Below are 27,967 nucleotides of genomic sequence, written 5' to 3' on the forward strand. Positions count from 1 at the left end.
AAAGTATGGACCTCAGAGATGAAAAGACCCAGGTTTAATTTCTGGCTCTGCCACTTAGAAGCTTGGAGTAAGATTCTGACACACAGTGGGTTCCCGGCACATAGTGAACACCCAAGAAATATTACTTTCCCTTTTTAAATTGTTATCTTTTCTTTTCTTTTCTTTTCTTTTTTTATGGCTGCACCTGCAGCATGTGGAAGTTCCAGGGCCAGGGATCAGAACACAGGCTTCCACAGCAACCCAAGCTGCTGCAGTTGGATTAACCCACTGTGCCACAGCAGGAACTCCTCAAATCGTATTTTAATTTTTTTCCCCTTCTTTTTAAGGCCGCACCTGCATCATACAGAAGTTCCTAGCCTACTGGGAGTTCCCGTCGTGGCGCAGTGGTTAACGAATCTGACTAGGAACCATGAGGTTGCAGGTTCGATCCCTGCCCTTGCTCAGTGGGTTAAGGATCCAGCGTTGCCGTGAGCTGTGGTGTAGATCGCAGACACGGCTCAGATCCTGCATTGCTGTGGCTCTGGTGTAGGCCGGCTGCTACAGCTCCGATTGGACCCCTAGCCTGGGAACCTCCATATGCTGCGGGAGTGGCCCAAGAAATGGCAAAAAGACCAAGAAAAAAAAAAAGAAGTTCCTGGCCTAAGGGCTGAATCAGAGTTGCAGCTGCAGGCCTACACCATAGCCATGGCAACACTGGATCAGGCTGCAGGTTGTGGCCACGCTGGATCCTTAACCACTGATCGAGGCCAGGGATTGAACCCACATCCTCACAGAAGCTATGTCAGGTTCTTAACCCACAGCCACAACGGGAACTCCAGATCGTTAATTTCTTTGTGCACTCCAGATCACAGGTCCTGACTGTCTGAAGGGAATCAGATCTTTCTTTTCCTCTCCTTTTCTCATGCTCACCTTATATTTCTTTCTCCAGCTTCTCAAATCCAAATTTCATTTGGGACTCATGGCACCTGATGGGACCCTCTGTCTCTTGACTGTTCTGGGTTGACACAGGCCTCTCACTCTTGCTTCAATGTTCACCTCTTTCCTTTCTTCACTCCCAACTGCATTCCTGTTGTCAGAACCTGTTCAGAGGTGCCTGGGATAGCACAGCTTTGAGGCTGGAGTTCCCATTGTGGTTCAGTGGTAATGAACCCGATGAGAATCCATGAGGACACAGGTTCAATCCCTGGCCTCACTCAATGGGTTAAGGAACCGGCATTGCCATGAACTGTGGTGTAGGTCGCAGACTCAGCTTGGATCTGTTGTTGCTGTGGCTGTGGTGTAGGCCGGCAGCTGTGGCTCTGATTCGATCCCTAATCTGGGACTTCCATATGCCATGGCTGTGACCCTAAGAAGCAAAAAAAAAAAAAAAAAAAAAAAAAAAGTGCCCAAGTTGATACAGCTTTGGGGCATCAAGGCCTATGGGTTTCTGCTGTTATGATAAAGTCCAGACCTCAGGGGAAGGTGGAAGTGGGGTTCTGGCAGGGGTAGTGAACAAATTTTTTTTTTTTTTGCTTTTTAGGGCTGCACCTGAGGCATACAAATGTTCCCAGGCTAGGGGTCTAATCGGAGCTATAGCTGCCAGCCTATGCCATAGCCACAGCAACACAGGATCTGAGCTGCATCTGTGACCTACACCATAGCTCACAGCAACACCGGATCCTTAATCCACTGAGCAAGGCCAGGGATTGAACCCACAGCCTCATGGTTCCTAGTCGGATTCGTTTCCACTGTGCCACAGAGGGAACTCCGTGAAAAGAAATTTTTAAAAATCTTAGAATGCAATTGAAGGATGCAAACTTAGGTTGTGATCATAAGCAGCTCATTAGACCCTCAAGAGGTGCGGTGAATTCCATAAGCCCCACTTAGCTCCCTTCTCTCTGACTCCAGTGCCCTGTCTGGAGCCTAGAAGGAAGGGACAGAGACACCTCACCTTGTAGTGAGAGAAGATGTTTGGCATTGCTTATAAAAAATCATGGAGCCCTTGCCTGCTTCATGATAATACAGTGATATTTGACCTGAGGATACCTTTGTTTTGTGATTCTTTAGGAGCAGTTTTATGGTTTTGACCAAAGCATTATTCTTTTATTTATAGTTTCCATAAAGCTAGTCAGACTCTGGTAATAAATGATAACTACTTGCAAACAGAAACAGTGAGGAGCATTTTAAGAGGCAGCTTTGGAGCACATCTGGATTCTGATTGTTTTTTAGCTACATATGCATGCCTGGAGCTTCCTTAGTGTGCCTTACCTAGCAGAACATTCTGGGAGCCAGTGTCCTTGGAGCCTTTTGCTTCCTTCTAGGGCTGGAGCTTGGTGGCATAGGATAGCTCAGGATTGCCTCAGCCCCTCTTGGGGTAGCTGTTTGTGCATGGTGGGTACTGAGGTTGGATAGCAAATGGCTTGAGTCAGGAAGGATAACTAGAAGAGTGATGAATGGTGTTTGTGTATAATTTTATACTCAAAGATAGTTACTGAAATGAGCAGTTGTGTCATGAGACTGACTATTAACAAATGAAAGTGCTTATTCCTAATTCTTGCGTCTCACATCAGAGAGCAAACTCCCACTTTACAGGTTTGCAGATGATCCAAAGGAGGAAAGGTTTTCTAGTGTGATGGATGACTGAATTAGGATGCCAAGAGATCTTGACAAATGGGGAGGTGGGTCCAAAATAACAAGATGGAATTTAATGAAACAAGGTTTAGGCTCTAATCAAAAATTCACAATAGTTCCCTCATTACAAAATCTGAGACCTAGAAATCTGAGACAGCAGATGCCCTGTATGTCAACCATGTGATGTGATTGCTAATGTAGTCTCAGGCCTCATCAGTAGAAATACGATGTCCAAAATGTAGGAGGTGACTCTATTCCGGTCAGATGACAGTGGACAAAGGGAAGATGACTAGGACAAGGAAGACTCTGGGAGCCAGTTAACCTTAGGAATGCTTGGAGCTACTGGAGATATTTAGCTGGAAGACCAGATGACTTGGAGTGGGGGTAGGGCCACCTGCAATAACATGGTGGCAGTCTTCACTCTCTAAAGTGGGACTGGGCCTTCACTGCAGAATTCCACAGGGCACACCCAGGACTGGTGAACTGAAGTTAAAGTGGGGTGAATTTGGTTTCATATCCAGAAGAATTTTACAGTCCTTACAGCTGATTGGAAATGGATCGCATTGCTTTGTACATCAGTGCCCTTGTCTTTGGTCATGCTGAAGCAAATCTGTGAATTGGTTATCTCCCGTGGGAAATCACTGTGGGAAAATAGATTCAGAGCTCCTTGTCAGCCTCACAAGGAAGTTTAGGCAAGATATATATATATTTTTTCAAGATTTATAATATATATATTATAAATCCTTACTTCATATAAATCAGTGCTGCTCATAACGGTTTGTACTTATAAAATGCTTGGTACTCATTGATATTTCATTTTTGTGCCTGTCATTGCTTAGTGCATTTAGGATCTGGTGTTGCCACAAGCTACAATGTAGGTCGCAGACATGGTTCAGATCTGGCATTGCTGTGGCTGTGGTGTAGACCAGCAGCTGCAGCTCCGATTGGAACGTAGGCCAGGAATTTCCATCTGCCGCAGGTGCAGCCTTTAAAAAAAATTTTCCAATACTGAATTTCATGTATACTTATGAAGACATGGTGAACAGATTTCTCTTACCTTTGAATTGCTATATAACGTAAATACAGTCAAATACGTATATACTCTCGTAACCACCACATGTCCACCCCCCCACCCCCATCCCCAAGCAGGCCTCCTTCCTGGTCATGACTTCCCATCTCCATCAAAGTTAGTTGCTCTTTTGACTTCCAGCCCCATCAATTCATTTTTCCTTAATCGTACAATATTTGGTGAGAATTTGTTCTGCAAATATGATCTATGACAACAGAGATGAGGGAAGGTTTGCCTTCCCCACCCCGCTTTTTTTGGGGTGGGGGCCATACCTGCGGCATATGGAATTTCCCAGACTAAGGGTCAAATCAGAGCTGCAGCTGCCGCCCTATACCACAGCCACGGTGACACCAGATCCAAGCCGCATCTTCAACCTTTGACCTATGCCACCACTTGTAGCAATGCTGGATCCTTTAACCCACTGAGCTAGGCCAGGGGTCAAACCTGCAACCTTATGGATACTAGTTGGGTTTGTTATCACTGATCCACAACAAGAACTCCCATAAACCCCTATTGATGGTTGTTGGACACGACCTGAAGGGTACTTTCTGTAGACAGATCCCTAAGCTTCTTGATGTTCCTTAATTTGAGCAGGAGGGCTCCCTCCTCCCCTGCCCCTCTTCCCTGGTCTGAGTGCTGTTCTTTAAGGAAGGAGGAACGGAACATCGGAAGAATACTTGTAAAGTGGGATGTTCTTGAAGATAGAAATTTATCTGTAGGAGTCCTGTGGTGGGGAGACTGGAGAGGGACAGGGCTGGGCTGGGCTGGGGAGGGGGATGATACAGATGGACTTGCATCTGCCAGTCTTTCCAGAATTCTCTCTCTCTCTCTTTTTTTTTTTTTTTTTTTTTTTTTTTGTCTTTTTAGGGCCACACCTGTGGCATATGGAGGTTCCCATGCTAGGGGTCTAATTTGAGCTACAACTGCTGGTCTGCACAACAGCCACAGCAATGCCAGATCCTTAACCCACTGAGCAGGGCCAGGGATCAAACCCACAACTTCATGGTTCCTAGTTGGATTTGTTTCCGCTGCACTGCGATGGGAACTCCCAGAGCTTTCTTTAGGGTGTTTAGCTACCTCAAATTAAAAGGATTTCCTCCAAGGTCTTTGTTCCGTCCCCTAGGGTGATGAGCGACAGCTGTCAAAATCTTCCCAAAATCAGCCAGCAGAGGCCACGGTCCAAAACCACGGTGGGGAAGCCAGGGGATGCCAAGCCCGTGCACAAGGAACATCCTAAACAGGTCGGGATGGCTTTGCTTGGTGTTAGTACAATTGCAGGTAGCTGAGGAACGGCCTCAAGAAAAAAGTCACAATTTTTGATTATTGAGGACAATTTGAAGTTCCCGCTGTGGCACAGTGGGTTACGAATCCAACTACAGCAGCTCGGGTCACTGCAGAGGTACGGGTTTGATCCCTAACCTGGCACAGTATGTTAAAGGATCCAGCACTGCTGCACTTGCAGCGTAGGTTACAGCTGAGGCTTGGAGTCAATCCCTGGCCACATGCCAAGGGAGCAGCCATAAAAAAACAAAAACACCCAAGAAGACGGGTTCCCGCTGTGGTGCAAGGAATCAGCAGCGTCTCTGCAGCACCAGGACGCAAGTTTGATTCCCCAGCCTGGCACAGTGGGTTAAAGGAGCTGGTGTTGCCACAACTGTGGCTCAAATCTGATCCCTGGCCTGAGAACTCCATATGCTGCAGGGCAGCCAAAAAAGAAAAAAACAGGATAATTTGATTTTGCTAAATTGTAGATTTTCTTCCAGGACACTGGGTAAAAATGATAGGCAGATCTTCATGCTTTCTAATGTTTCTTACCTTGTGCGGGAGGACTCCTTCCCTGCCTCCCTCACCACCCCGCATTCCCATGCTCGTAGTGCTGGATATCAGTCTGGCCTTTCGGGCTGAGGCCCAGGCAGAGCAGGAGGCCTGGTTCCTGCACAACTCAGTCCTCTCATTTGAGGAACCATGGGCACCAGCTCTTCCTGTCCTGAGAGATGTCTCTGGGTTCCTAAATGTAGGCAGGGGGCAGTGTCTGGGTGTGGCTGGGCCTGAGTCTCTAGTTAGGTTTTTCCGTGGGATATCTGGTTGGTCTCCACCCCTAACTTCCATATTGGACTTTCTGGAGGAATGGATGGGCACTGAGAGGAGAGCGCCCAGCAGGCAGGTGAAATCCATGCCCAGAACCTCCTGGTTTAGGGCAAAACATAGCAGGTTTCAAAGGAAAAATAATTAGTGGAAATCGTGAAGAGCAAGGGGGAGAATGCATGTCAAAGATGGAGTTACCTTTGTGGCTCAGAGGTAAGGAACCCGACTAGTATCCATGAGAATGCAGGTTTGATCCCTGGCCTTGCTCAGTGGGTTGGGGATCTGGCACTGCCATGAGCTGTGGTGTAAGTTGCATACAAGGCTGGGATCCTAAGTTGCTGTGGTTGTGGTGTAGGCTGGTAGCTACCACTCTGATTATACTTCTAGCCTGGGAACACCCATATGCTGCAGGTGCAGCCCTAAAAAGACCGGGGTGGGGGGTTAGGGAGATAGAAAAGTGTCACAAAACACAATTGGTCAAGGGGAATCTCACCGTCAAGGAAGTTGTGTCATTCTGGCCATTGCCAGTTGCTTCCAGGGACAGCTTCTCCCACCTGGTTCTGCCTCTTCTCCCGCAGAGTTCATTCATCTTGTTGGGTTTGCACAGAAGTGGTCGAATCATACACAGGGTCCCCATTTATAGAATGGTTTGGGACAGTTGGAACAGGCAGCTGCAGCCAGCATCTTGAAGTTGATTTTTACTGCTGACTTCTCACTCTCTTCCTCTTCCTCCAGGAGCTTGTCAATCACACTCACATGGAGAGTGCTGACTTTGGCTTAAATATATATGGAATAAACAAAGGGAACGGAGAAGACAACATCCGCCCACAGAAAGTGAGTGAGACTCAGGAACCGAATACTGAGTGGGGAAAATTCCCTTTTCTTTTTGAACATGAAAAATTGTGTTATTTTTGTCCATCAGGGAAGTTGATATGTGATGATCAAAGACTGGCTCTGAGGAGCACTGGGAAGAGACTGGCTGAGGATGAGAACCCGGGGTTCTGGTCTGGACCTCACTCCTGTCTGAATGGACTTGAATAAACAGCCCCCTCACCTATTTGTCAATTGGGGTTTGGAAGAGATGACTTTTAATATTCCTTTCAGCTGAAAAATTCTGTGATTACAATGATCCACTGTTTGGTATCATTTAAAGAGTTGTGGCCTCACATTCATTCTTTTCTGCCATGTCAGTGACAGTTAACTAGTGGTGGCCCTTTCTCTTTGGAGATGTGGCTCCAGGCTTGAATGTCATTTCATATGAACTGGGAGACCTTAGGTGATAAAGCATTGATCTTATCCTCAGTAGCTATTTCTTCCACTGTCCTAATGGACCTCATGTCCTGATCTGAAAATAATAGTCTCTCAAACAGAAAAGACCCAGATTGGGTGGCTATAGGCCAGAAGTAGGGAAAAACGTGTCACCTGGGAATAAAAGGCAGCATTGACACTAACATGTTCCCCTTGATTGTAGCTTCAAGTGTTGAATTTCATTGAGAGTCATCTGTTTGGAGTTCCTATTGTGGCTCAGTGGGTTAAGAACCTGACATAGTGTCCATGAGGCTGCAGGTTTGATCCCTGGCCTTGCTCAGTGGGTTAAGGATCCAGTGCCACAAGCTGTGGCATAGGTTGCAGATGCGGCTTGGATCCGGTGTTGCCGTGGTTGTGGTGTAGGCCCCAGCTGTAGCTCCAATTTTACCCCTAGGCAAGGAACTTCCATATGGCGCAGGTACAGCCTAAAAAAGAAAAAAAAAGCCATCTTCTTTCTTGGGTCATACAGGACTGCTGACTTACCTGTGGGCCAGTTCTTCTCAGGTAAACAAAACCCTGGGTGTTTGGAAGGGGACACAGAGCATCTCCCTGGAAATCAAGGGGTGCTGCTTCATTGGCCAGAACTGGCTCTGTTTAGGGCATCGATGATATGGGTGACGGCCAGAGGTATTACATTCAAATCAGAACTGCGCATGGATTCTGGATACTTCCCTGCTCACCGTCACTGCTTTCTTCACATTTTTGGTCACTTGTGTGCCTCGCAATGTTGTGGCATTCGTTGCTCTCATGAGCATCTCACATTGATATGAATGGATATTTCTTTTTGATTTTTTTTTTTGTCTTTTTGTCTTTTTAGGGCCACACCTGCGGCATATGGAAGTTCCCAGGCTAGGGGTCAAATCAGAGCTACAGCCGCTGGCCTACATCACAGCTCACAGCAACACCAGATCCCCAACCCACTGAGTAAGGCCAGGGATTGAACCCACATCCTCATGAATACTAGTCAGATTCATTTCCACTGGGCTACAACTGCTGGCCTACGCCACAGCCATGCCAAATCTGAGGCCATGTCTGCGACCTACACCACAGCTCACAGCAAAGCCAGATCCTTAACCCACTGAGCAAGGCCAGGGATCAAACCTACAATCTCATGGTTCCTAGTTGGATTCGTTTTCACTGCGCCACGATGCCACGATGGGAACTCCCTGAATGGATATTTCCGATCAGGTCAAGGAAGGGGCTATTTAACCCAGCATTTAACCTTTGAAAGAGTCTGCCTATAAATTCTCTTGGCAGCAGGAATGTCCTCAGGGTAAAATATGGATAGGTTTTCTCCCTAGTGTTATATAAGCTGAATGAGGGCTATGTTCTGGGGCTCATCTCCAAAATGGGCCCCTAGCTTCATGACTTCCATTTCCCACTGCAAATTTAGTAGGTATGTTGGTCCTGAATCCTCCAGCTTTGGAGTCAGACTGCCCAGGTTCAAACCCCAAGTCAGACCTTCCTGTCTGTGAACCTTGGGCAAGTTGTTTAATCTCTCAAACAAGGTGTTCCATTTCTCTCGTCTGTGAGACAGAAATAATCATAGTGCCCACTTTCAATGTCATAATGAAAAGAGAGCCTTAGTCGTTTGCCTAGCATGTAATAAACACTTAATACATGTTGGCTATTGTTTTTTTTTTTTTTTAGTTTCCACATGTGTCCTTGCTTTTTCTTCTGCCTCAAGCATTCATTGGAAGGGGTATGGAGATGGGAGACATATCTGAGTTTGAATCCTGGCCTTAAGTCACTGTGTGGCCCTGGGAAGATCACTTACCTTCTTTCACATCTTACCTCCACATCTATGAAACTAGTATGCCCCTTCTGACCAGCAGAAGTGTTATAAGAATTAGAAATAATTTTCACAAGGTACCTTGTACACCTGTTTTGTGCCAGGTACAAAATAGGAGGAGGAGACATGTAAGGAAGCAGATGGTGTGCTAGGAACTGAAAAATGCTTGGGAACTTTTATTCAAGCCAACTTCATTCTGAAGAGTTTACTTACGACTTTTTTATTTCCCGTAGAGTGCCCAAACTTGAGGAAATCAACCTCGTTCATTATTAGCACAAGTTATTTTTACTTATTTATTTATTTTTAAATTTTATTTATTTATTTATTTATTTATTTATTGTCTTTTGAGGGCCGCACCTGTGGCACATGGAGGTTCCCAGGCTAGGGGTCTAATTAGAGCTGTAGCCACCAGTCTATGCCACAGCCACAGCAATGTGGGATCCAAGCCGCATCTGCGACCTACATCACAGTTCACAGCAATGCCAGATCCTTAACCCACTGAGCGAGACCAGGGATCAAACCCGCAATTTCATGGTTCCTAGTCAGATTCATTTCAGCTGCGCCACAATAGGAACTCCAGCACAAGTTCTTTTTAAAACTTCACTTTAAGTTTTCCCTATACAACAAGGTACATAAATGTGTCTTGATTAAGAAGTTCCCATCTTGGCTCAGTGGTAACGAACCCATCTAGTATCCATGAGCACATGGGTTCGATCCCTGGCCTTGGTCAGTTGGCTAAGGATCCAGTGAGCTGTGGTGTAGGTCACAGACACTGCTTGGATCTGGTGTTGCTGTGGCTGTGGGGTAGGCTGGCAGCTACTGCTCCGATTGGACCACTAGCCTAGAAACTTCCATATGCCATGGGTGCAGCCCTAAAAAGACCAGAAAAAAAAATGTGTCTTGATTTCATGATGCTACCTTCTTCAAGATAGTCTCTTCTCATGTTTTAATGGTGTAAATAACCATTTTTCCCTTTTTAGAGCCAACTTGTTGACTTCCGAGGGCTGCTCACAGATGCTCTCAAAGGAGCAACCAGTGAACTTGGCCTGAACAGCTTTGACTGTAACCCAGATCCCTCGGTAAGTGGCTAAGATCCAGATAAACTTTAGGAATGCAATTTTGAGTCCATAGGGACCTTGAGATCAAGTTGAAGGTCATAGTAACCTGCCACTATTTGTGTCCTGGAGATCCATGTTCAGTTTTTCTTTCTAAGTGATGAGGCAATATTGTAACATGAGGTCTTATATTCCCCTCGTCAGGAACGATTGCTGAAACCTCTGAGTGCATTTATTGGCATGAACAGTGAGATGCGAGAATTGGCAGCCGTGGTGAGTCGGGTAAGATCTGATATTCAATTCACAAATTTACGGAGGCGGATTGGGGCTCCTGGAGCATTGTGGGCTGCTGCTTTTATTAATAACAATAAATATGATCATTTATTTATAAAGTGCCCCCACTTGCGAAGGCACTCATATTGTTTAGAGGCACAATAATGCATGATAAATAAATTATAGAATCATAAAATTACAATATAAAGAGCCCACCATCCTACTATAGAGGCCAAGAAAACCGAAAGAGAGAAAGACTTCAAATGGAGGGGACAGGTGAAAGGTTTTAGAGCTGAGCCAAGAGTTAAGGAAAGAAAGCTTCTTAGAGAAGGAAAGAGCACATCTGTGTCTTGCTTAAACAGTTGAAGCTTAGAAATAGAGATGTTGGAGTCTGATTTCATAATTGAAAATTGTCATGAAAAAAACAGATTAGTAGGAAAGATGTTGCCATTGAGACTACTGATTTTTCAAGCTTCTCCTCCCCTGCCCCCAAACCTAAAGGCAGTGAAGTCTAATAGTTAATGACACAGGTCTGGAATAGGTTGACCTGGGTTTGATTTCTAGATCCTCCTAAGTGTGTGACTTTGGGCAAGTTCCTTGGGAGTAGAATAGGTTCTTGAATCATAGGAGATTGTTGTAATTTCCAGTGATCTCTCTCTCTCTGTTTTTTTTTTTTTTTTCTTTAGGGACAAACCTGAGGCATATGAAAGTTCTCAGGCTAGGGATCTAATTGGAGCTGTAGCTGCTGGCCTACACCACAGCTACAGCAATGCAGGATCCGAGCCACATCTGCCACCTACAACATAGCTGACAGCAATGCCAGATCCTTAACCCACTGAGTGAGGCCAGGGATCCAACCCATCCCCTCATGGATACTAGTTGGGTTTGTTACTGCTGGGCCATGACGGGAACTCCTCCAGTGATCTCATGTTTAATAAAAGACTTCTTAAACCCAGGAAGGCTCAGAGAGATGCTTAAAAGGATGCAAGGAGTTCTCATCATGGCTCAGCTGGTTAGGAACCCGATGTAGTGTCCCTGAGGATTTGGGTTCAATCCCTGGCCTTGCTCAGTGGGTTGAGGATCTGGCATTGCTGCAAGCTTCAGTGTAGGTCACAGGTGCAGCTCAGATCAGGTGTTGCTGTGGCTGTGGCATAGGCTGGTATCTGCAGCTCCAATTAGACTCCTAGCCCAGGAACTTCCATATGCTGCTGGTGTGGCCATAAAAAAAAAAAAAAAAGATGCAAAAACTACAGGGTGCTGCTGGTGTGGCCATAAAAAGAAAAAAAGATGCAAAAATTACAGGGTGGTCATGAAGGGCTCAGCCCACCATGTGTCCTCTGCACACCTCTGATGTATCAAACATGTCGTGGAGGCTGGAAACACAAAGGTGAGCAAATCAACGCCATCCTTGCCCACAAGGGTTTCTTGTGCAACCCTTAGAGAGCATAAAGTATGGATGTTATTGCACCAAAGAGCAGGGAAAGTGTTAGGGAAGAAGATACATAGGAAACAGCCAGGTAAAAAAAGAGTAGTTGAAGGTGGAGAGAGGCATCCTGGGCAAAAGTACAGACTGTGAAATTGCAGAGCTTTACACAGTGTTTCTGGGGAGCCAAGTGGGATGCCAGGAATGGTGGGAGATGGGGCGGAAGGGAGAGGCCGGGGTTCCTGAGTAGCGGTGCTGTCGATAGGACCTAGGGCTGGCACCTGTCCTGTAGGAGACAAAGAATCCTTTGAAAGGCATCCATCAGGAGCATGGGATAATCAAATGTGCTTTCAGATAGCTTGTTCTAATGACAGTGTGGAAGGCTCAGAGAAATGGAGACAGACGAGTCAGAAGTGATTACCAGTGAAAGAGGATGAGAGATTGAGCCAGGCCATGGTAAATGGAATGCCTAAGACAACAGAGAAAAATAATTTTTTTTTTTCTTGTTAGGGCTGCACCTGAGGCATATGGAGGTTTCCAGGCTAGGGGTTGAATTAGAGCTACAGCTGCCAGCCTACACCACAGCCACAGCCATGCCAGATCTGAGCCACACCAGATGTGAGCCACACCTGTGACCTATGCAGCAGCTGTGGCAACATCGGATCCTTAACCTACTGACTGAGGCCAGGGATCAAACCCACATCCTCACAGACACTATGTCAGGTTCTTAACCGCTGAGCCACAACAGGAACTCCAGAAAAACATTTTGTAGGCCTCCAAATCAATAGTTTCTTGTTACCGTTTTGCAAAAGGATACCATGACTAGTGATGATAAAGTTGTAGAGTGGAAGTGGTCTGAAATGATTCTATCTGGAATCCTTTCTACAGTACCAAGGGAGGTAGTCTCTAGCCTTGCTTGAATGCTTACAGGGACAGGGAGCTCACTACCTCATAAGGTACTTCTATTGAGTTCTGACCCATAACTTTTGATTACTGTAAGAAGGAACTTCCTATTGGGAAATTAAACACTACCATGTGAAATTCAGTGTCAGTTCTAGAAGGGGGCAAGAAATATTGCTATTGTCTATGGATACTTTCAACTCCAAGGTAGATGAATCCCTGTTGTGTGCAAAGCTTTTCCAAAAAAAGTGTAATAATGAGTGGTTAGGAGTTCCCAAGAGGCTCATCAGGTTAAGTATCTGGCATTGTCACTCAGTGGTTTGGGTCACTGCTGTGGCTCAGGTTTGATCTTCCTGAGCCAGGAACTTCCACATGCCACAAGTGAGGCCAAAAAAAAAATCATGAGTGGCTGGTGGGCCAGCATGAAGATCCATCCTTTAAAAACAGGGTGGTTTTCCCAAGGTTATGGAAGACTGAGAACTTTTCTCTGTCATCTCCCTCAGGAATGGATCATACATATCATGCAATGCCAAAATCACCTGCATAAATAGTTTCTCTAATAGAAGTTGTAAGGAGTTCCCACTGTGGCTCAGTGGTAACAAACCCGACTAGTATCCATGAGAATGCAGGTTTGATCCCTGGCCTTGCTCAGTGGGTTAAGGATCCTGCGTTGCTGTGGCTGTGACATAGGCTGGCAGCTGCAACTCCGATTTGACCCCTAGCCTGGGAACCTCCATATGCCGCAGGAGTGACCCTAAAAAGACAAAAAAAAAAAAAAAAAGTTTTCACCCATGGTAGAGGGAACTGAGGGGATAGGGAACAGGAGTGGGAACATAACATCTCGCAGGCATTTTTTTAAGTGTGTTTTTATATTTTTGAACTTTGTACTTGTATTGCTTATTTAAAAATTAAATAATATAAAAGTAGTTTCCAGATTGGTCTGTAGTTGCTCAGAATGACTTTGGAAGGGAGATTTTTTTTTTTTGGTTGTAACACTCTAGATGTTCAGTTTGCCCACAATAGCTTCTCCTGAGAGAGGCCCCTGAGTGACTGTTCTGAGCATCCAGTGAAATTGAAGTTTGGAAACTGTAAATTAGTTATCAGTACAAGCCACCCTAATTGATCACCCTCATTGCTACAGGGCTCTTCACTGTGAGGAAAACTGCACTTTTGCTTGGTTGTTGGCTTCCTTGGATTTTGTAGAAGCAATTGCTCCTGATGGAAGTGGGGAGCGATCACTAGGGAAAAAGAGAAATTGGTTTCAGAGGAGCATTATCTCTTTTATGCAACAAATTAAAGTGTTTTCGAGATCAAGGAGCAAGAGAGAGGCCAGGCACTGGCTTGGAACTGTTTTGGAATAAAAGCTAACGTAATTTGAAGCATATTCTGTAGCTTTGATTATGGTCATAAATCAGCATGGTTTGCTATTGACTAAAGAAAGATACAGTCCATCATTAGGAATTTTTTTTTTTTAACTCTAAAAGTACCATATTTTATCAGCAGTATCTTCTTGGGGGAAAAATTACTGAATATTTTCATGGCATCCCTTTGGTGAACTAACCCCAAATTATTTGTGTGTGTGTGTGTGTATGTGTGTGTGTATGTGTGTGTGTGTATATACACACACACACACATTCTATAGGAGTTGCCATTGTGACTCAGCGGGTTGAGAACCCAACATAGTGTCAGTGAGGATGTGGGTTTGGTCCCTGGCCTCCCTCACTGGGTTAAAGATTTTGGAGTCGCCACAAGCTGTGGTGTAGGTCCCAGACATGACTCCAGTTTGATGTTGCTGTGGCTGTGGTGTAGGCCTGCAGCTGCAGCTCAGATTCCACCCCTAGCCTGGGAACTTCCATATGCCACAGGCATGGCCATAAAAAGAAAAAAAATGTTTTCAGTAGAATAAAATAAGTATATCTAAGGATAAAATAAATATACACACACATATATGCATATATCTAATATGTAAAGTTTTTCTGACAAGCACTTTATGCCCTGTTGTAAGTCAGTTATTCTTCTGCTCCCATGTTTATTACACCCGAAGAGGAGAACATTAGTTTTAACAAAATGATCCACTGTGCTTTGCAGGACATTTATCTCCATAATCCAAACATAAAGTGGAATGACATTATTGGCCTCGATGCAGCCAAGCAGTTAGTCAAAGAAGCTGTTGTGTATCCTATAAGGGTAAGGATGGGAAGCCTCTTGGGAGATATTTCTTTCACTGTCCATTGGACAAGCCGTCCATCTTACACCCATCAGGAAGAGAAGGACAGGGTGACTTTCTGCCCACAAGTTAACTTTTTGCCTGTGTCACAGTACATTATCTACACTGGAGCACCAAGGTGCAGTCCATTCTAGGCAATTTGAAATCATCTTACATATTGGTTGGGAGCAGATCAGAAGTCTGCTCTAGAGGTAATTTAAGATCTAATACTCCATAGTATATACAGTTTGTCAGTTCCTATAGGTTCAAATTGGCCTGCCTCCCTCAAAATATACTTTAAATACCTCCCAGAGGAGAGAGCATCTTTGTTTATATAGATCTTCCCCACAGCTCCCCAAACCCCCATCATCTGGGGCTTTGCTTTTTGCAGATTCTAAGACTAGATAGCTTTAAAAAAAAAGGGAGGGCATCAGAGTTCCCTAGTGGCCTAGTGGGTTAAGGATCAGCATTGTTACTGCTGTAGTGTGGGTTCAATCCCTGGGAATTTCAGCATGCCGTGGGCGTGGCTAGAAAAAAAAAGAATGAATAATTAACCAATGACTAGATCTTTAAACACATAAAGAAGAGGAGGGCCTGACCTAGACTTGTGCCATGTTTGGCTCTTGCTTCCCTACCTGGTCTGTGCTAAGGGCATGTAAACGGACATACAGGTCCGAAACCTCATCATTTTTCCTTATTTCCGTAGTACCCACAGCTGTTTACAGGAATTCTTTCCCCCTGGAAAGGACTGCTGCTTTATGGACCTCCAGGTAAAGGAATCTTTCTGTTTTGGTCTTGGTTTTAAGCGTGTGTGTGGTGGATGTTACCCAATCCGTCCTTGATTCAGGGCTGGGGCAGTGACAGCTGACTGACTACCTCCTTTTTTGCCTGTGCGACTGCCTCTGTCTGTAAGCAGAGCCACAGAGTTTCAGGGCCGCTCATATTTTATCCACATGTGTCCTAGGTACAGGAAAGACTTTACTGGCCAAAGCAGTGGCTACGGAATGCAAAACAACCTTCTTTAATATTTCTGCATCTACCATTGTCAGCAAATGGAGAGGAGATTCAGAAAAACTTGTTCGGGTAGGGATTCTTGATTTTGATTTTTTAGAATAAGATCTGCAGACTTGTAGTTGCCAAGGGGGAGGGGGAGGGAGTGGGATGGACTGGGAATTTGGGGTTAATAGATGCAAACTATTGCCTTTGGAGTGAATAAGCAATAAGATCCTACTGTATAGCACTGGGAACTATATCTAGTGACTTGTGATGGAGCATGATGGAGGAAAATGTGAGAAAAAGAATGTGTATATATTTATATGCGTGTGTGTGTGTGTGTGTGTGTGTGTGTGTGTGTGTGTGTCTGGGTCACTTTGCTGTACAGTAGAAAACTGACAGAACACTAAACCAACTATAATGAAAAAAATAAAATCATTTTAAAAAATAAAAAATAGAATAAGTTCTGGCAGAATTTATCCTGGATCTTAATTACCAAAAGCCCAGGGGGTGGATGGACTACTGTATGTGGATATTGGTCATGCTGCCATCAGCAAACACAGTCTCCCTTCCTTTGGTAATTTGACCAACAGCCCTTTTTTCTTTTTCTTTCCCCTTTTTTAGGGCCATACCTGTGGCATATGGAAGTTCCCATGCTAGGGATTGAACTGGAGCTGCAGCCATAGCAAGACCAGATCAGAGCTTCATCTCTCTGTGTGACCTATGCCTCAACTTGCAGCAACACCAGATCCTTAACCCACTGAATGAGACCAGGGATGGAACGTGCATCCTCACTCTGGACATTCTGCCAGGTTCTTAACCTGCTGAAACACAATGGAAACTCCTAACAGCCCTTTTTTGGATTCATGCAACTTAGGAATGGAAGCTGGAAGAGAAGAGTCTCTGAAGTGGGCTATTTTTCTTCACTCAAAAGCATTTACTGGAGCTCCTCTGTGGCTCAGTGGGTTAAGGACCCAGCATTGTCACTCTGCTGTGATACAGGTGTGACTCCCTGCCCAGGAATTTCCACATGCCAGGGGCTTGGCGTAAAAGAAAAAGAAATGTAAAGGAAGCATTTATTATTAAGCATGGGCAGTACATTCAGTTAACATTTATTGAGAGGCTATTACGGTATGCTAGTCCCTAAATATTCTAAGGAAGAATCAAGAAACTTGAAAATTATTCTTTCAGATGCTCTGAGCAACTTCCTCTGAAGTGCTCATAGCCTGTAGCATTGTTTTCTTCTCTTAAGAGATTGTTTCCATTTTTACAATATTTTCATTTATCATATGGTATGTTTTATATTATAAAATTTTACTGTATCTTCCAGTGACCTTATAAAAAGACCTGCTTTTGACTTAAGCCTCAATTTAAAGTGGGTCCTGCTCAGAAATACTTGTAAACTATTGTACTGTATAGGATGACTGATAAATAGTCAATATAAACATAAATATGATATATTTTCTGAAAAGAAACTAAAAATTATGCTTAAATGACATTGCCTTGAGTAGACTCATTTTCAAAATATTATGTCTTACTAGAAGTGATTAATAAAATATTTCCAAGGATCGATTTACATAAAATAACCTATTATTTTTTACTTGGGTATTGTTCTCAAGTTACTTCAAATGTGTAAGTTTTTATAAATTCTTACCATCCCTACCAGATTTTAATTCTTGGAAATCTATGTTCACATCTTCTATTTCATTTTTCTTCATCTAGAGTCTAACTTGAAGCCAGATGGGGTTTAACCTTAAAGTTATGAGTTCCATGTTGTTCTAGCTAGTTAGATTTCAGACATCTTAAATCCAATGAACTAGAATTCTTTTTTTTTAATTGAAGTATAGTTGATTTACAATATTTCTTCAAGTTCTGTTTTACAGCAAAGTGACCCAATCACACACATGTCCCTGTGCTGTACAGTAGGGCCCCATTGCTCATCCATTCCAAATATAACAGTTTGCATCCAAAAAAATCCCCAAAAGCCCATCCATCCCACTCCCTCTCCACCCCAGGAACCCCAGGTCTGCTTTCCTTGCCCATGATCTGTTTCTGTTTTTTAAGATAGAATCATCTATACTATATTTTAGATTCCACAAATAAGTGATATCATATGGTATTTGTCTTTCTCTTTCTGACTTCACTTAGTATGAGAATCTCTAGTTCCATCCCTGTTGCTACAAATGGCATTAGTTGTCTTTTTTTATTGAACTAGAATTCTTATCACCAGAAGATTTTTTTCTTTAACATTCCATTTCTGTGTGCTAAGGAACAACAAAACTTACAAGATGGGGAGTTCCCATCATGGCGCAGTGGTTAACGAATCTGACAGGAACCATGAGGTTGCAGGTTCCATCCCTGGCTCCGCTCATCGGGTTAAGGATCCGGCGTTGCTGTGAGCTGTGGTATGGGTCACAGACACGGCTCAGATCCCGCACTGCTGTGGCTCTGGTGTAGGCCAGCAGCTACAGCTCTGATTAGACCCCTAGCCTGGGAACTTCCATATGCTGAGGGTGCAGCCCTAAAAAAAAAGAAAAAAAAAAAAAAAAAAGACAAAAAATAAAAATTAAAAAAAACCTTACAAGATGCCCCGAGAATCAGATTAGATTCATTTCCTCTTATGAAGAGTTATGTTTAGAACTTTGAGTACAAAACACATCAAGGGGTTTGCAGAGAGATTCCATAATGTTCCCTGGATAGGATTCACTCAGGCAGAAGAAGAAATTCAGATGTTTTATGAATTTTTTTTTTTTTTGTACTTTGGTCTTTTTAAGGCCACACCCATGGCATATGGAAGTTCCCAGGCTAGGGGCTGAACTGGAGCTGTAGATGCTGGCTACACTACAGCCATAGTAACTCGGGATCCAAGCTGTGTCTGCAACCTACACCGCAGCTCATGGCAACACTGGATCCCCAACCCACTGAGCGGGGCCAGGGATTGAACCCACATCCTCATGGATACTAGCTGGGTTCGTTAACCACTGAGCCACGACGGGCACTCCTTATGAATATTCTTAACAAGGATTTAAACTAGATTTTTTTTTTTTTTTGTCTTTTTGCTATTTCTTGGGCCGCTCCCACAGCATGTGGAGGTTCCCAGGCTAGGGGTCCAATCGGAGCTGTAGCCACCGGCCTACGCCAGAGCCACAGCAACCCGGGATCCAAGCCGCGTCTGCAACCTACACCACAGCTCACGGCAACACTGGATCGTTAACCCACTGAGCAAGGCCAGGGACCGAACCCGCAACCTCATGGTTCCCAGTCGGATTCGTTAACCACTGCGCCACGACGGGAACTCCTAAACTAAATAGATTTTCTTGTTTAATGTTGAATAGCCAGAAAATTCATCTAACGAGAATGCTCCCTTCTGTGCCAGCATTTTATTAAAGTTTTCCTCTGCTTCAGTATTGTTTCATTAGACTTCCAAGAGTGAGAAAATGATTCCACCTCCAATTTCTCCCCTTCCTTTACCATATATTTTACAAAGTAGTCTTCCTGAAAGAAAAAAAAAAAAAAGACCCCGAGCCCCACTCCCCAGAGTAAACTACCATGATTGCTGGTGCAGACTTCCAGAACATTTATTTATATCTACATTAACATCAACAGCTGTATCTTTATCTCTCTTCCTTTTTAAACTATAAGTAGGTGATACAAAAACTTATTTTAAAAAAAAAAGGGAGTTCCCGTCGTGGCGCAGTGGTTAAAGAACCCGACTAGGAACCATGAGGTTGCGGGTTCGGTCCCTGGCCTTGCTCAGTGGGTTAACGATCCAGTGTTGCCGTGAGCTGTGGTGTAGGTTGCAGACGCGCCTCGGATCCTGCGTTGCTGTGGCTCTGGCGTAGGCTGGTGGCTACAGCTCTGATTTGACCCCTAGCCTGGGAACCTTTATATGCCGCGAGAGCGTCCCAAGAAAATGGCAAAAAGACAAAAAAAAAAAAAAAAAAAAACCACAGAAACTCGCAGATTTCAAAACCAGTTTTATAGTTACCACAGGTGAAACTGCTGTGGGGAGGGAAGAATTGGGAGGGTGGAAATAACATACACATACTACTATATAAAAATAGAGGATTAGTGAGAACTTACTGTATAGCACAGGAAAATCTACTCAATAGTTTGTAATAACCTATATGGGAAAAAAGAATGGATATATTTGTATGTATGACTGATTCACTTTGCTGTGTACCTAAACCTAATACAACATTCTAAGTCAACTCTACTACAATAAAATTAAATTTTAAACAATAAAATATAAGTAGGAACATGCTACACATACTTTTCTTTACCTTGTGGGTTTTTCACATTTAATGACATAACTTGGGCAGTTCCTGTCGTGGCTCAGTGGTATTGAACCTGACTAGAATCCATGAGGATGTGGGTTCCTATCCCTGGCCTCGCTCAGTGGGTTAAGGATCTGGTGTTGCTATGAGCTGTGGTGTAGCTTGAAGATGTAGCTTGGATCCTGCTTTGCTGTTGCTGTGGTGTAGGCCAGCAGCTGTGGCTCCGATTCAACCCTTGGCCTAGAAACTTCCGTATGCGGTGAATGCAGCCCTAAAAAACAAAACAAAAAACAACAAAAAAACCCCTATAACTTGGATATTGTTCCACACTATTATGGATAAATAGAACGTGTTTTGTATGTGTCTTCATGGCGTTTCACTGCATGGGTGCACCAAAATGTGTGTAGCCAGTGTTTTCTTAATGGACATTTAGGTTGTTTCCAGTCTCTTGCTATTATGAACAAAGCTACAGTGGAAAGTCTTACTATATGTGTGTCTTTGCACGTAGAGTAGTGTAGGACAATTTCTTAGAAGTAAGCCACTTGGTCAGAAGGAAAGAAAACCACCGACTGACAAATTCCCTGCCAACAGGGTTGCACTAGCTCACATGTCCATTCCAGTGTTGTTTGCTTCTCCACACCCTGGCCAACACCATGTAGTACACAAACTTTAAAATATTTGCCAGCCTGATAGTGAAAGTAATATTTTAGTGTTCAAGTATGCATGTCTTTAATTCTGAATGAATCTGAGCATCTTCTTATAGGTTTAGAAAGTATTTGTATTTCTTTTTTTCTGTGAAATACATTTTTATTTTGGATATTAAAAAATAATTTAAAAGGAAACAGATAACCTTTGCTAACCTTGAAGGATCTTATTGTCTAGCCTTTCCAAAATTATTCTATTTTCTGAGCTCTTAGAGCCTCACCTGGAAAATCTTGGTCCTGCTGTCAAGATTCTTACTGTGAAGCTCTCAGGTAAAGAAAGCCCTTCAAGACCTTCCCCTAAATCAGAAAAGCTTTCCTACCATTTGTTTCTTTTTCTATTCCGATTAAAGAGTTATTTATAGGGAACCCTTTGGTCATGTTTCTCCCTCCCCTCATAATGTTCATGCCTCTTAAGAAATGATGCTATTGAATAGTTGAGTGGCCTCTTTAGCAAATGCATACACCTGTTGGCGCTTACATCTTTCAACATTCCTCCCCCTACCCCATGTATGATTTAACTTCCTCCAAGTACTTTTGAAAATTTTAGACTAATGCTTCCACAGCACTTACCCAGGATTCCATATCTTCTCTAGCAGTGGAAGAGCAGTGGTGTGGTCCATGTAGAGACCTGGGCTCCAGGTGTGGTCCTCCTTCCAGTGGGATATTTAGTGTTATTGAGCCTCTTGGTCTCTCTGCACTTTGGGAAGCTCCTTAAAAACATGTATGGTTCTAGGAGTTCCCGTCGTGGCGCAGTGGTTAACGAATCCCATTAGGAACCATGAGGTTGCGGGTTCGATCCCTGGCCTTGCTCAGTGGGTTAAGGATCCGATGTTGCTGTGAGCTGTGGTGTAGGTTGCAGATGTGGCTCGGATCCCGCGTTGCTGTGGCTCTGGCGTAGGCTGGTGGCTACTGCTCCGATTCGACCCCCAGCCTGGGAACCTCCATGTGCCGCGGGAACGGCCCTAGAAAAGGCAAAAAGACGAAAAACACACAAAAAAAAATGCATGGTTCTAAAAGAGTTTTTTTTTTTTTTTCTCCTTTTACAGCTGCACCTGAGGCATGTGGAAATTCCCAGGCCAGGAATCAAATTTGAGCCAGAGCCATGGCTACACTAGTTCCAAGCTGCATCTGCCACCTATGGATCCAAGCCGCATCTGCCAGCTTGCAGCAACACCAGATCCTTAACCCACTGAGTGAGGCCAGGGATCGAACCTGCATCCTCACAGAGACAACGTCAGGTCCTTAACTCACTGCGGCACAACAGGAATTCCTAAAAGAGTTCTAATTTCCTTTTTTCATTGGGTAGATTGCAATCATCCTTAATATCCTTAATAAATGCCCTTTGGAGTTCCCTGGTGGCCTAGTGGTTAAAGTACCTGGCGTTGCCACTGTTGTGGCTTGGGTCACTGCTATGGTGTGGATTTGATCCCCAGCTCAGGAACTTCCACATGCCATAGGCATGGCCAAAAACAAAAAACAACAGCATCCTTTGAGCTTTTTTGTGACAGATAGACAGGTTATCTGCTTCTTATGAGATGGTGTCTGTTGTGTCTAAAGGTATTTGCAATGAGTGTCCCAGCATTGACACTGGTCTCTTTAGCTCCTTAGGCTGAGCCAATTGTCTTGGCCCAATGAAACAGGATGCTGTAAAAGGAAAACCCTTCTGCAGGATCATGGAGGCACTGCACACATAAGTAGTGGTGAAGATGAGGAGGTTCCCACTCAGGGACAGGGAGGCTGGTAAAGGATGATGCGTTTTGACCATGGCACACACCCTGGCCTTTTCTGAGCCCTTCCCCTCTGGTATATTATGTGATGCTTTGCTAGTGCAAAGTGACACGGAGAGCAAATCCCTTATGCCTATTAAAGGACATCTATTCTTTTCTAAATCTCTAATGCTTTCTCTGATCAAACGGGGAAGAATTGTATATGGTGCTCCAGAGATCAGTTTCAGGGTTTAAAAAAAAAAAGGTATAGTTTTTATACTCTCTTCATCACAACCACATCTCCCTTTAGAGCTCTTTGTTTTGTTTTTATATGTCTGTTCTCTTGCTGGTTGCTTTCTTGTTCTTGTTCAGTCTATAATATTTTATTCTGGGATGGAACATTTTATTCCATTGGGAATTGCCTCCAAGCACCTGAGTCTGCCAAACAGCAGTGCTAAGGACTTCATGGAGTAATTTGAGGTGTAGAAAGGGGCAAAATTCTTCAGCCTTGTTACCCATGACTGGAACTCTATCCTTCCCCTGCAATTAGTTCTTCCTCCTGAGAATAACCCTCTTATTGCCCCTAAATGTTCAGGAAAAGAGCATTCAATGATTTTACATATTCCAAGGCTTCTGTATCCATATGGAACATGTTACTGGAAGCGGTAGCGGAGGCGGCGGCGGCAGAGTGGGCGGTGTCCCAGGGGTTAACTAACTGGAAGCTTCAGGAACTGAGTTTTATCTTAAGCTCTCCCATTCGTGATTAGCAACCTTGAGCTAACCACTTATTCTCTCTGACTCTAATTTTATCAAGTGATAAATGGAAGTAATTGGACCATCCAACCCCACGGGGTAGTGCTAGAGAGAAATAATTGTAACGATGAACGGTTACTATGAAATACCAGAGTTTAGCATAAATGCTTAATATCACAGCCATCCTAAGCTTTTAATCTCTGGGAGCATCTGAGAACTTATGTGAACACATGCTTGCTTTTCTCCCACCCAGGTGTTATTTGAACTTGCCCGCTATCACGCCCCCTCCACCATCTTCCTGGACGAGCTGGAGTCAGTGATGAGTCACAGAGGCACAGCTCCTGGGTAACAGACAGACAGGGTTTTTTTGGTGTTTTTTTTTTTTTTTTTGGTCATCACTTCTTCCCTCTTGCCATAAGTGTGTTTGATGGTCGGAAGCCCATCGACATTTACCAGCAGAATGAGCCTATTAACAAGCCCACAAATTTTCTGCAGACACACGGAAAGGTCTTTAAATTAGATCCTGTTAACTGAATAGCTGATTTAAGTAGTTTTTATAACCGGAGGAAATGTCATGCACCCTTCCCCCGCTTCCCCACAGAATGGTTTTCAGGCCTGAAGATCACCAGCCCCATGATCTCAGGTGGCCCTAAGGGCCCTGCTGGCTCAAAATAGCCACTTGTGCATGCCTCCCCTGGAGCCAGAGGGGCTGCCTGTGCGGCACAGGGCTGCCGGGGGCCAAGTCCCGGGAGATGGTCCTTGACAAAGTGTGTGAAGTCAGGGAAGGCACCACTTCTCTATGACACCAGACTGTGGTTCAGCCTGCCCAATTTTAAATGTCACATAAGTTATCTCTAAAGATTAAGTGTCTGCTAATGTCCCCAGCAGGAAGAACACATCCCAGACAGTAATGAGGCAGTGTGTGTGTATGTGTGTGTGTGTTTTAAAAATGCCTTTTTGTCTTCATCAGAGGTTTTTTTTTTTTTGAAACTTTTTACTAAATTTGGTATCCCTGGCTTGAAAAAACAGGTCTTAGGGGAAATCTCAACACAGCTGTATTTATTGATGGCCTCTAATGGTCTATCATGAAGGCAGAACTAATAGTAATAAAAAGCATTATCTTGTTGGAAGATAATTTATGATATTTATTAAAAACCGTTTCCCTGGAGTTCCCTGGTAGCCTAGTGGTTAAAAATCCGGCATTGTTATTGCTGTGGCTCAGGTCTGCTATGATGCAGGTTTGATCCCTGGCCCAGGAACTTCTGCATGCTGTGGGCAATGCTAAAAAAATAAATCCAAAAGAACCAAATCATTTTCCCGGAAGGGAAAAACAACCATCAAGATGAGCCCCAGAGGAGTTCATGTTGTGGCTCCATGGGTTAACAATCTGATATAGTGTCTGTGAGGATGCGGGTTCGATCCCTGGCTCTGCTCAGTGGGTTAAGGATCTGGCATTGCCGCAAGCTGTAGGTTGAAGATGTGACTTGGATCTAGCGTAGCTGCAGCTGTGGTGTAGGTGGGCAGCTGCAGCTCAGATTTGACTCCTAGCCGGGGAACTTCTATATGCTAAAGGTGCAGCCATTACAAGAAGAAGAAAAAAGATGCTCCCAAGATGCATGGGATTCATGTCATTGATTGAAAAGCAGCTATTTCTGTGGCTTAAGGGGGGACTTAGCCCCAGGCTGGGCACTTTGCCTCTCCAAAGGGGGCTGGATGGGAGCAGGCAGTTGCACAGGGGCCTGGCTGGGAACCTACCAGAGCACCCTAGTGGTCATGCCCTTTGCAAAGCCCCGAGTGCCTGGCCTGCCCTACTGTGGTAACACTCTAATATCCACTCTCTCCATCTCTGTTCCCAGAGCAGCCCTCCACAGCTTTGACTGAACTAATTTGGAAACTTCATCTATTAGCCTTGAGTGCATCCATTTCCTTGTCTGGAAGTTAAACACTAAAACCAGAGTCTTCCAAGGGTCAGGGAATAAGAACAGGTGCTCTGAAGACTTCTGGGGTCATAGTATGTTAAAAGAATAATAATTTTGTGGACATGCTAAATAGGTATATAGCTATACTGTGAGACTGGCTTCTCTTTTAGTTAAATAGAAAGGGGCAGAGTTTCTAAAATGACCAGAAACCTAATTGGAGCTGCTACCGCCATATACAGGCAGAGATGAGAACTTGAATGTCATTTTATACTAGAAAGGCATGTTTTGTCCTTTTAACTTGATCTACATGAGAGCCTGTGGATGTGGCCAGGACTTAGAGCCCATTTTGACTGTATAGGTCCTGTGGCGTAGGGAGTTCTTTCTTGGTGGGAGGGTCTCAGGCAGTGGTGGTGGCGGAGAAATTGGAGGATGAGTTTGTGCAAAAAACTGCCTCTAATTGTCTGTGTAAGGAAAGCGTGGTTTCCATGGTCATTATCCTGCCTCTTATCAGAAGAGAATGAAACATTAGTAATTCATCTCTCTTCTTGGATAGTTTATAAATTACACTAAAAGAAATATGGTGTGTAAAATAATTTAATGCCTGTTATTTAACTGAAAAAGATTATTCCCAGTTCAGTTTTTTTTTTTGTTTTGTTTTTGTTTTTGGCTGCACCCACAACATACGGAAGTTCCTGGGCCAGGGATGGAATCTGAGCCACAGCTTTGATCTACTTCACAGCTGTGGTAATGCCAGGTCCTTAAACCACTGTGCTACAGTGGAAACTCCTTAAGTCACTTTTAAAAAGGATAGATAATACTACAGATTGGAAGTTCCCTGATGGTGCAGTGGGTTAAGGATCTAGTGTTACTGCTGTGGCTCAGGTCACTGCTGTGGCATGAATTTGATTCCCAGCCTGGGAATTTCCACAGCCATGGGCATTGCCAAAAAATAATAATACTGCAGGTCGAAAGAGCCAGACACAGCCAGACTGCATTTAATTTACCATTGCCACGATCTCCCCTTCTGTTACTTTCAGGTTCACTGCCAACCTTTGGTTTTCTTTTCCTTAGCATCGTTATATTCATTTACTTGCTTTCTTTAGCTCTCTATTTGAAAATAGTACCAATTGCTTGTTTTCTCCAGCCCTGGGATGAGTAGCTCCTGAGAATGTGGCAGGGAAGGTCTTAGTTGTCAGAAGGCAACCTGGTCTGCCGTCATTGAGTCCTTGCTGTGAGTGCAGTCTTGTCATGGAAGCAAAGCCTCTTGGGAGAATCTCACCTCCTCCTCTTTCTCTAGGGGCGAACACGAAGGAAGCCTGCGGATGAAGACAGAGTTGCTGGTGCAGATGGACGGGCTGGCTCGCTCTGAGGATCTTGTGTTTGTCTTAGCAGCCTCCAACCTGCCGTGGTAAGAGATCTAGAGAGTACATTCGGTGAATCACCAAGTACAGGTTAAAGTTATTATATTGACCACTTTGGGAAAGTCCTTGTTTGGTTCCAGCCCTGGAAGATTAAGCTGAAGGCTTGGAGGTCACATCCTTAATCCTTGCTGCCTGGACCATGAAAGAATTTGCCTGAACAGAAGGAGTACAGGCCAGGGCTACCTCTGACAATATTGAAATTGGACACTCAGCCAGTTTTTTTACTCTGTTTAAGCAGGGCTTTGGCAGAGAACTATATAATGCTAAAATCTGTAGGATGCAAAGAATATTCAAGAAATAATATGTTTGGATTTTAACAATGTTCAAATTAAATTTTTTAAGTTAGGAGGAAAATCTTTAATGTTGTGCAGTAAATAGGAAGTTTAAATAATCTCTAATTGAAAATATAATCTGCTCTTGGAGTCTGTATCCCAGAGTGGTTTAAGAACAATTCTAGAAGTAGAATTGGGAAATAAGAGATGCTGACTAGAGGAAAACATTATCTACTTGGGGAAGGGTATTTTAAAAAATAATTATAATCCCTTTATAGTTCCAGATTATTTTCATATACATTGTTTCTTTTGAGCTGCAGGTTAGACAGGAGACAGATAAGGAAATGGTACTCTTGCCATTTGCAGAGGGGACCAAGGTCAAGGGCGGTCAATCCACCCAAAGTCAACAGCCAGTTTGCCACAGAGCTGGGACTCGTGCCACCTTTCCCCCTACTCCTACTGTGTCCATTTCTGTTTCTACCTTCAAAGATGAAAAGAGACACTGCTGTTTGGACATGCTGATCATCCAGGCTCCCAAAGGGGTCACTGGAAAGAGATGATGACATTCAATGTATAATCGGTTGTTTTAACTGTATTCATAACTTTGTCCCAGCTCCACCTCTTCTCACATTTGCAAGACTTCTCTAATGTGCTAAGGTGATCCTCCACATTTTATATTCCAGAGTTAGAGGTATCTATACACGATGTTATAGTTGAATCCAGAGAGCCTTCCTTTAAATGTGGCTGTGAAGTCCTTTAGAGAAAGAACCTCCATTCCTTCACCTGTTGAAACAGGGTTGATTATAACCTCTTCAGTTATGTCTCAGGGGGACCATGAGAGTCAGCAGAGGAGGGTGTATGAAAACTGGACAGCTTCATGCATAGTTCTGGGAAGGGAGTGCCCCCCAGCGAGGAATAGAGATCCTTCACTCCCAGCCAGTACGTAGGACTTCCCTGAGGAGGTTACTGTGCTGCCACAGTTTCCTTAAGGTGATCAATTTTGGGTAAACTGCAAATAAAATGGTTCGGGGGTGGGGGGGGAGCTAGTAAACAATCAAAAGTAAAGATGCTTATGGAGTTCCCATCATGGCGCAGTGGTTAACAAATCTGACTAGGAACCATGAGGTTTCGGGTTCGATCCTTGCTCAGTGGGTTAAGGATCTGGCGCTGCCACGAGTTGTGGTGTCGCTCAAAGATGAAG

At 44.0% G+C, this 27,967-nt stretch overlaps 1 protein-coding gene across 4 annotated transcripts in view; it reads left to right on the plus strand.

The window, feature by feature from the left end:
• The window catches only part of KATNAL2 (katanin catalytic subunit A1 like 2), a 109,333-nt gene that overhangs the window by 59,356 nt on the left and 22,010 nt on the right, over positions 1 to 27,967 (plus strand). For all 4 annotated transcript variants that reach the window (XM_021092685.1, XM_021092692.1, XM_021092709.1 and 1 more), the window contains 9 exons: positions 4,803 to 4,920; positions 6,500 to 6,598; positions 9,845 to 9,943; positions 10,124 to 10,201; positions 14,604 to 14,702; positions 15,428 to 15,491; positions 15,686 to 15,804; positions 23,408 to 23,499; positions 26,371 to 26,481. In XM_021092685.1, the coding sequence (XP_020948344.1) occupies positions 4,803 to 4,920; positions 6,500 to 6,598; positions 9,845 to 9,943; positions 10,124 to 10,201; positions 14,604 to 14,702; positions 15,428 to 15,491; positions 15,686 to 15,804; positions 23,408 to 23,499; positions 26,371 to 26,481 (879 nt within the window). The remainder of the gene's footprint in view (positions 1 to 4,802; positions 4,921 to 6,499; positions 6,599 to 9,844; positions 9,944 to 10,123; positions 10,202 to 14,603; positions 14,703 to 15,427; positions 15,492 to 15,685; positions 15,805 to 23,407; positions 23,500 to 26,370; positions 26,482 to 27,967) is intronic.

The sequence above is a fragment of the Sus scrofa genome, chromosome 1 (assembly GCF_000003025.6).
Source record: "Sus scrofa isolate TJ Tabasco breed Duroc chromosome 1, Sscrofa11.1, whole genome shotgun sequence".
NCBI classification, from domain to species: Eukaryota; Metazoa; Chordata; class Mammalia; order Artiodactyla; family Suidae; genus Sus; species Sus scrofa.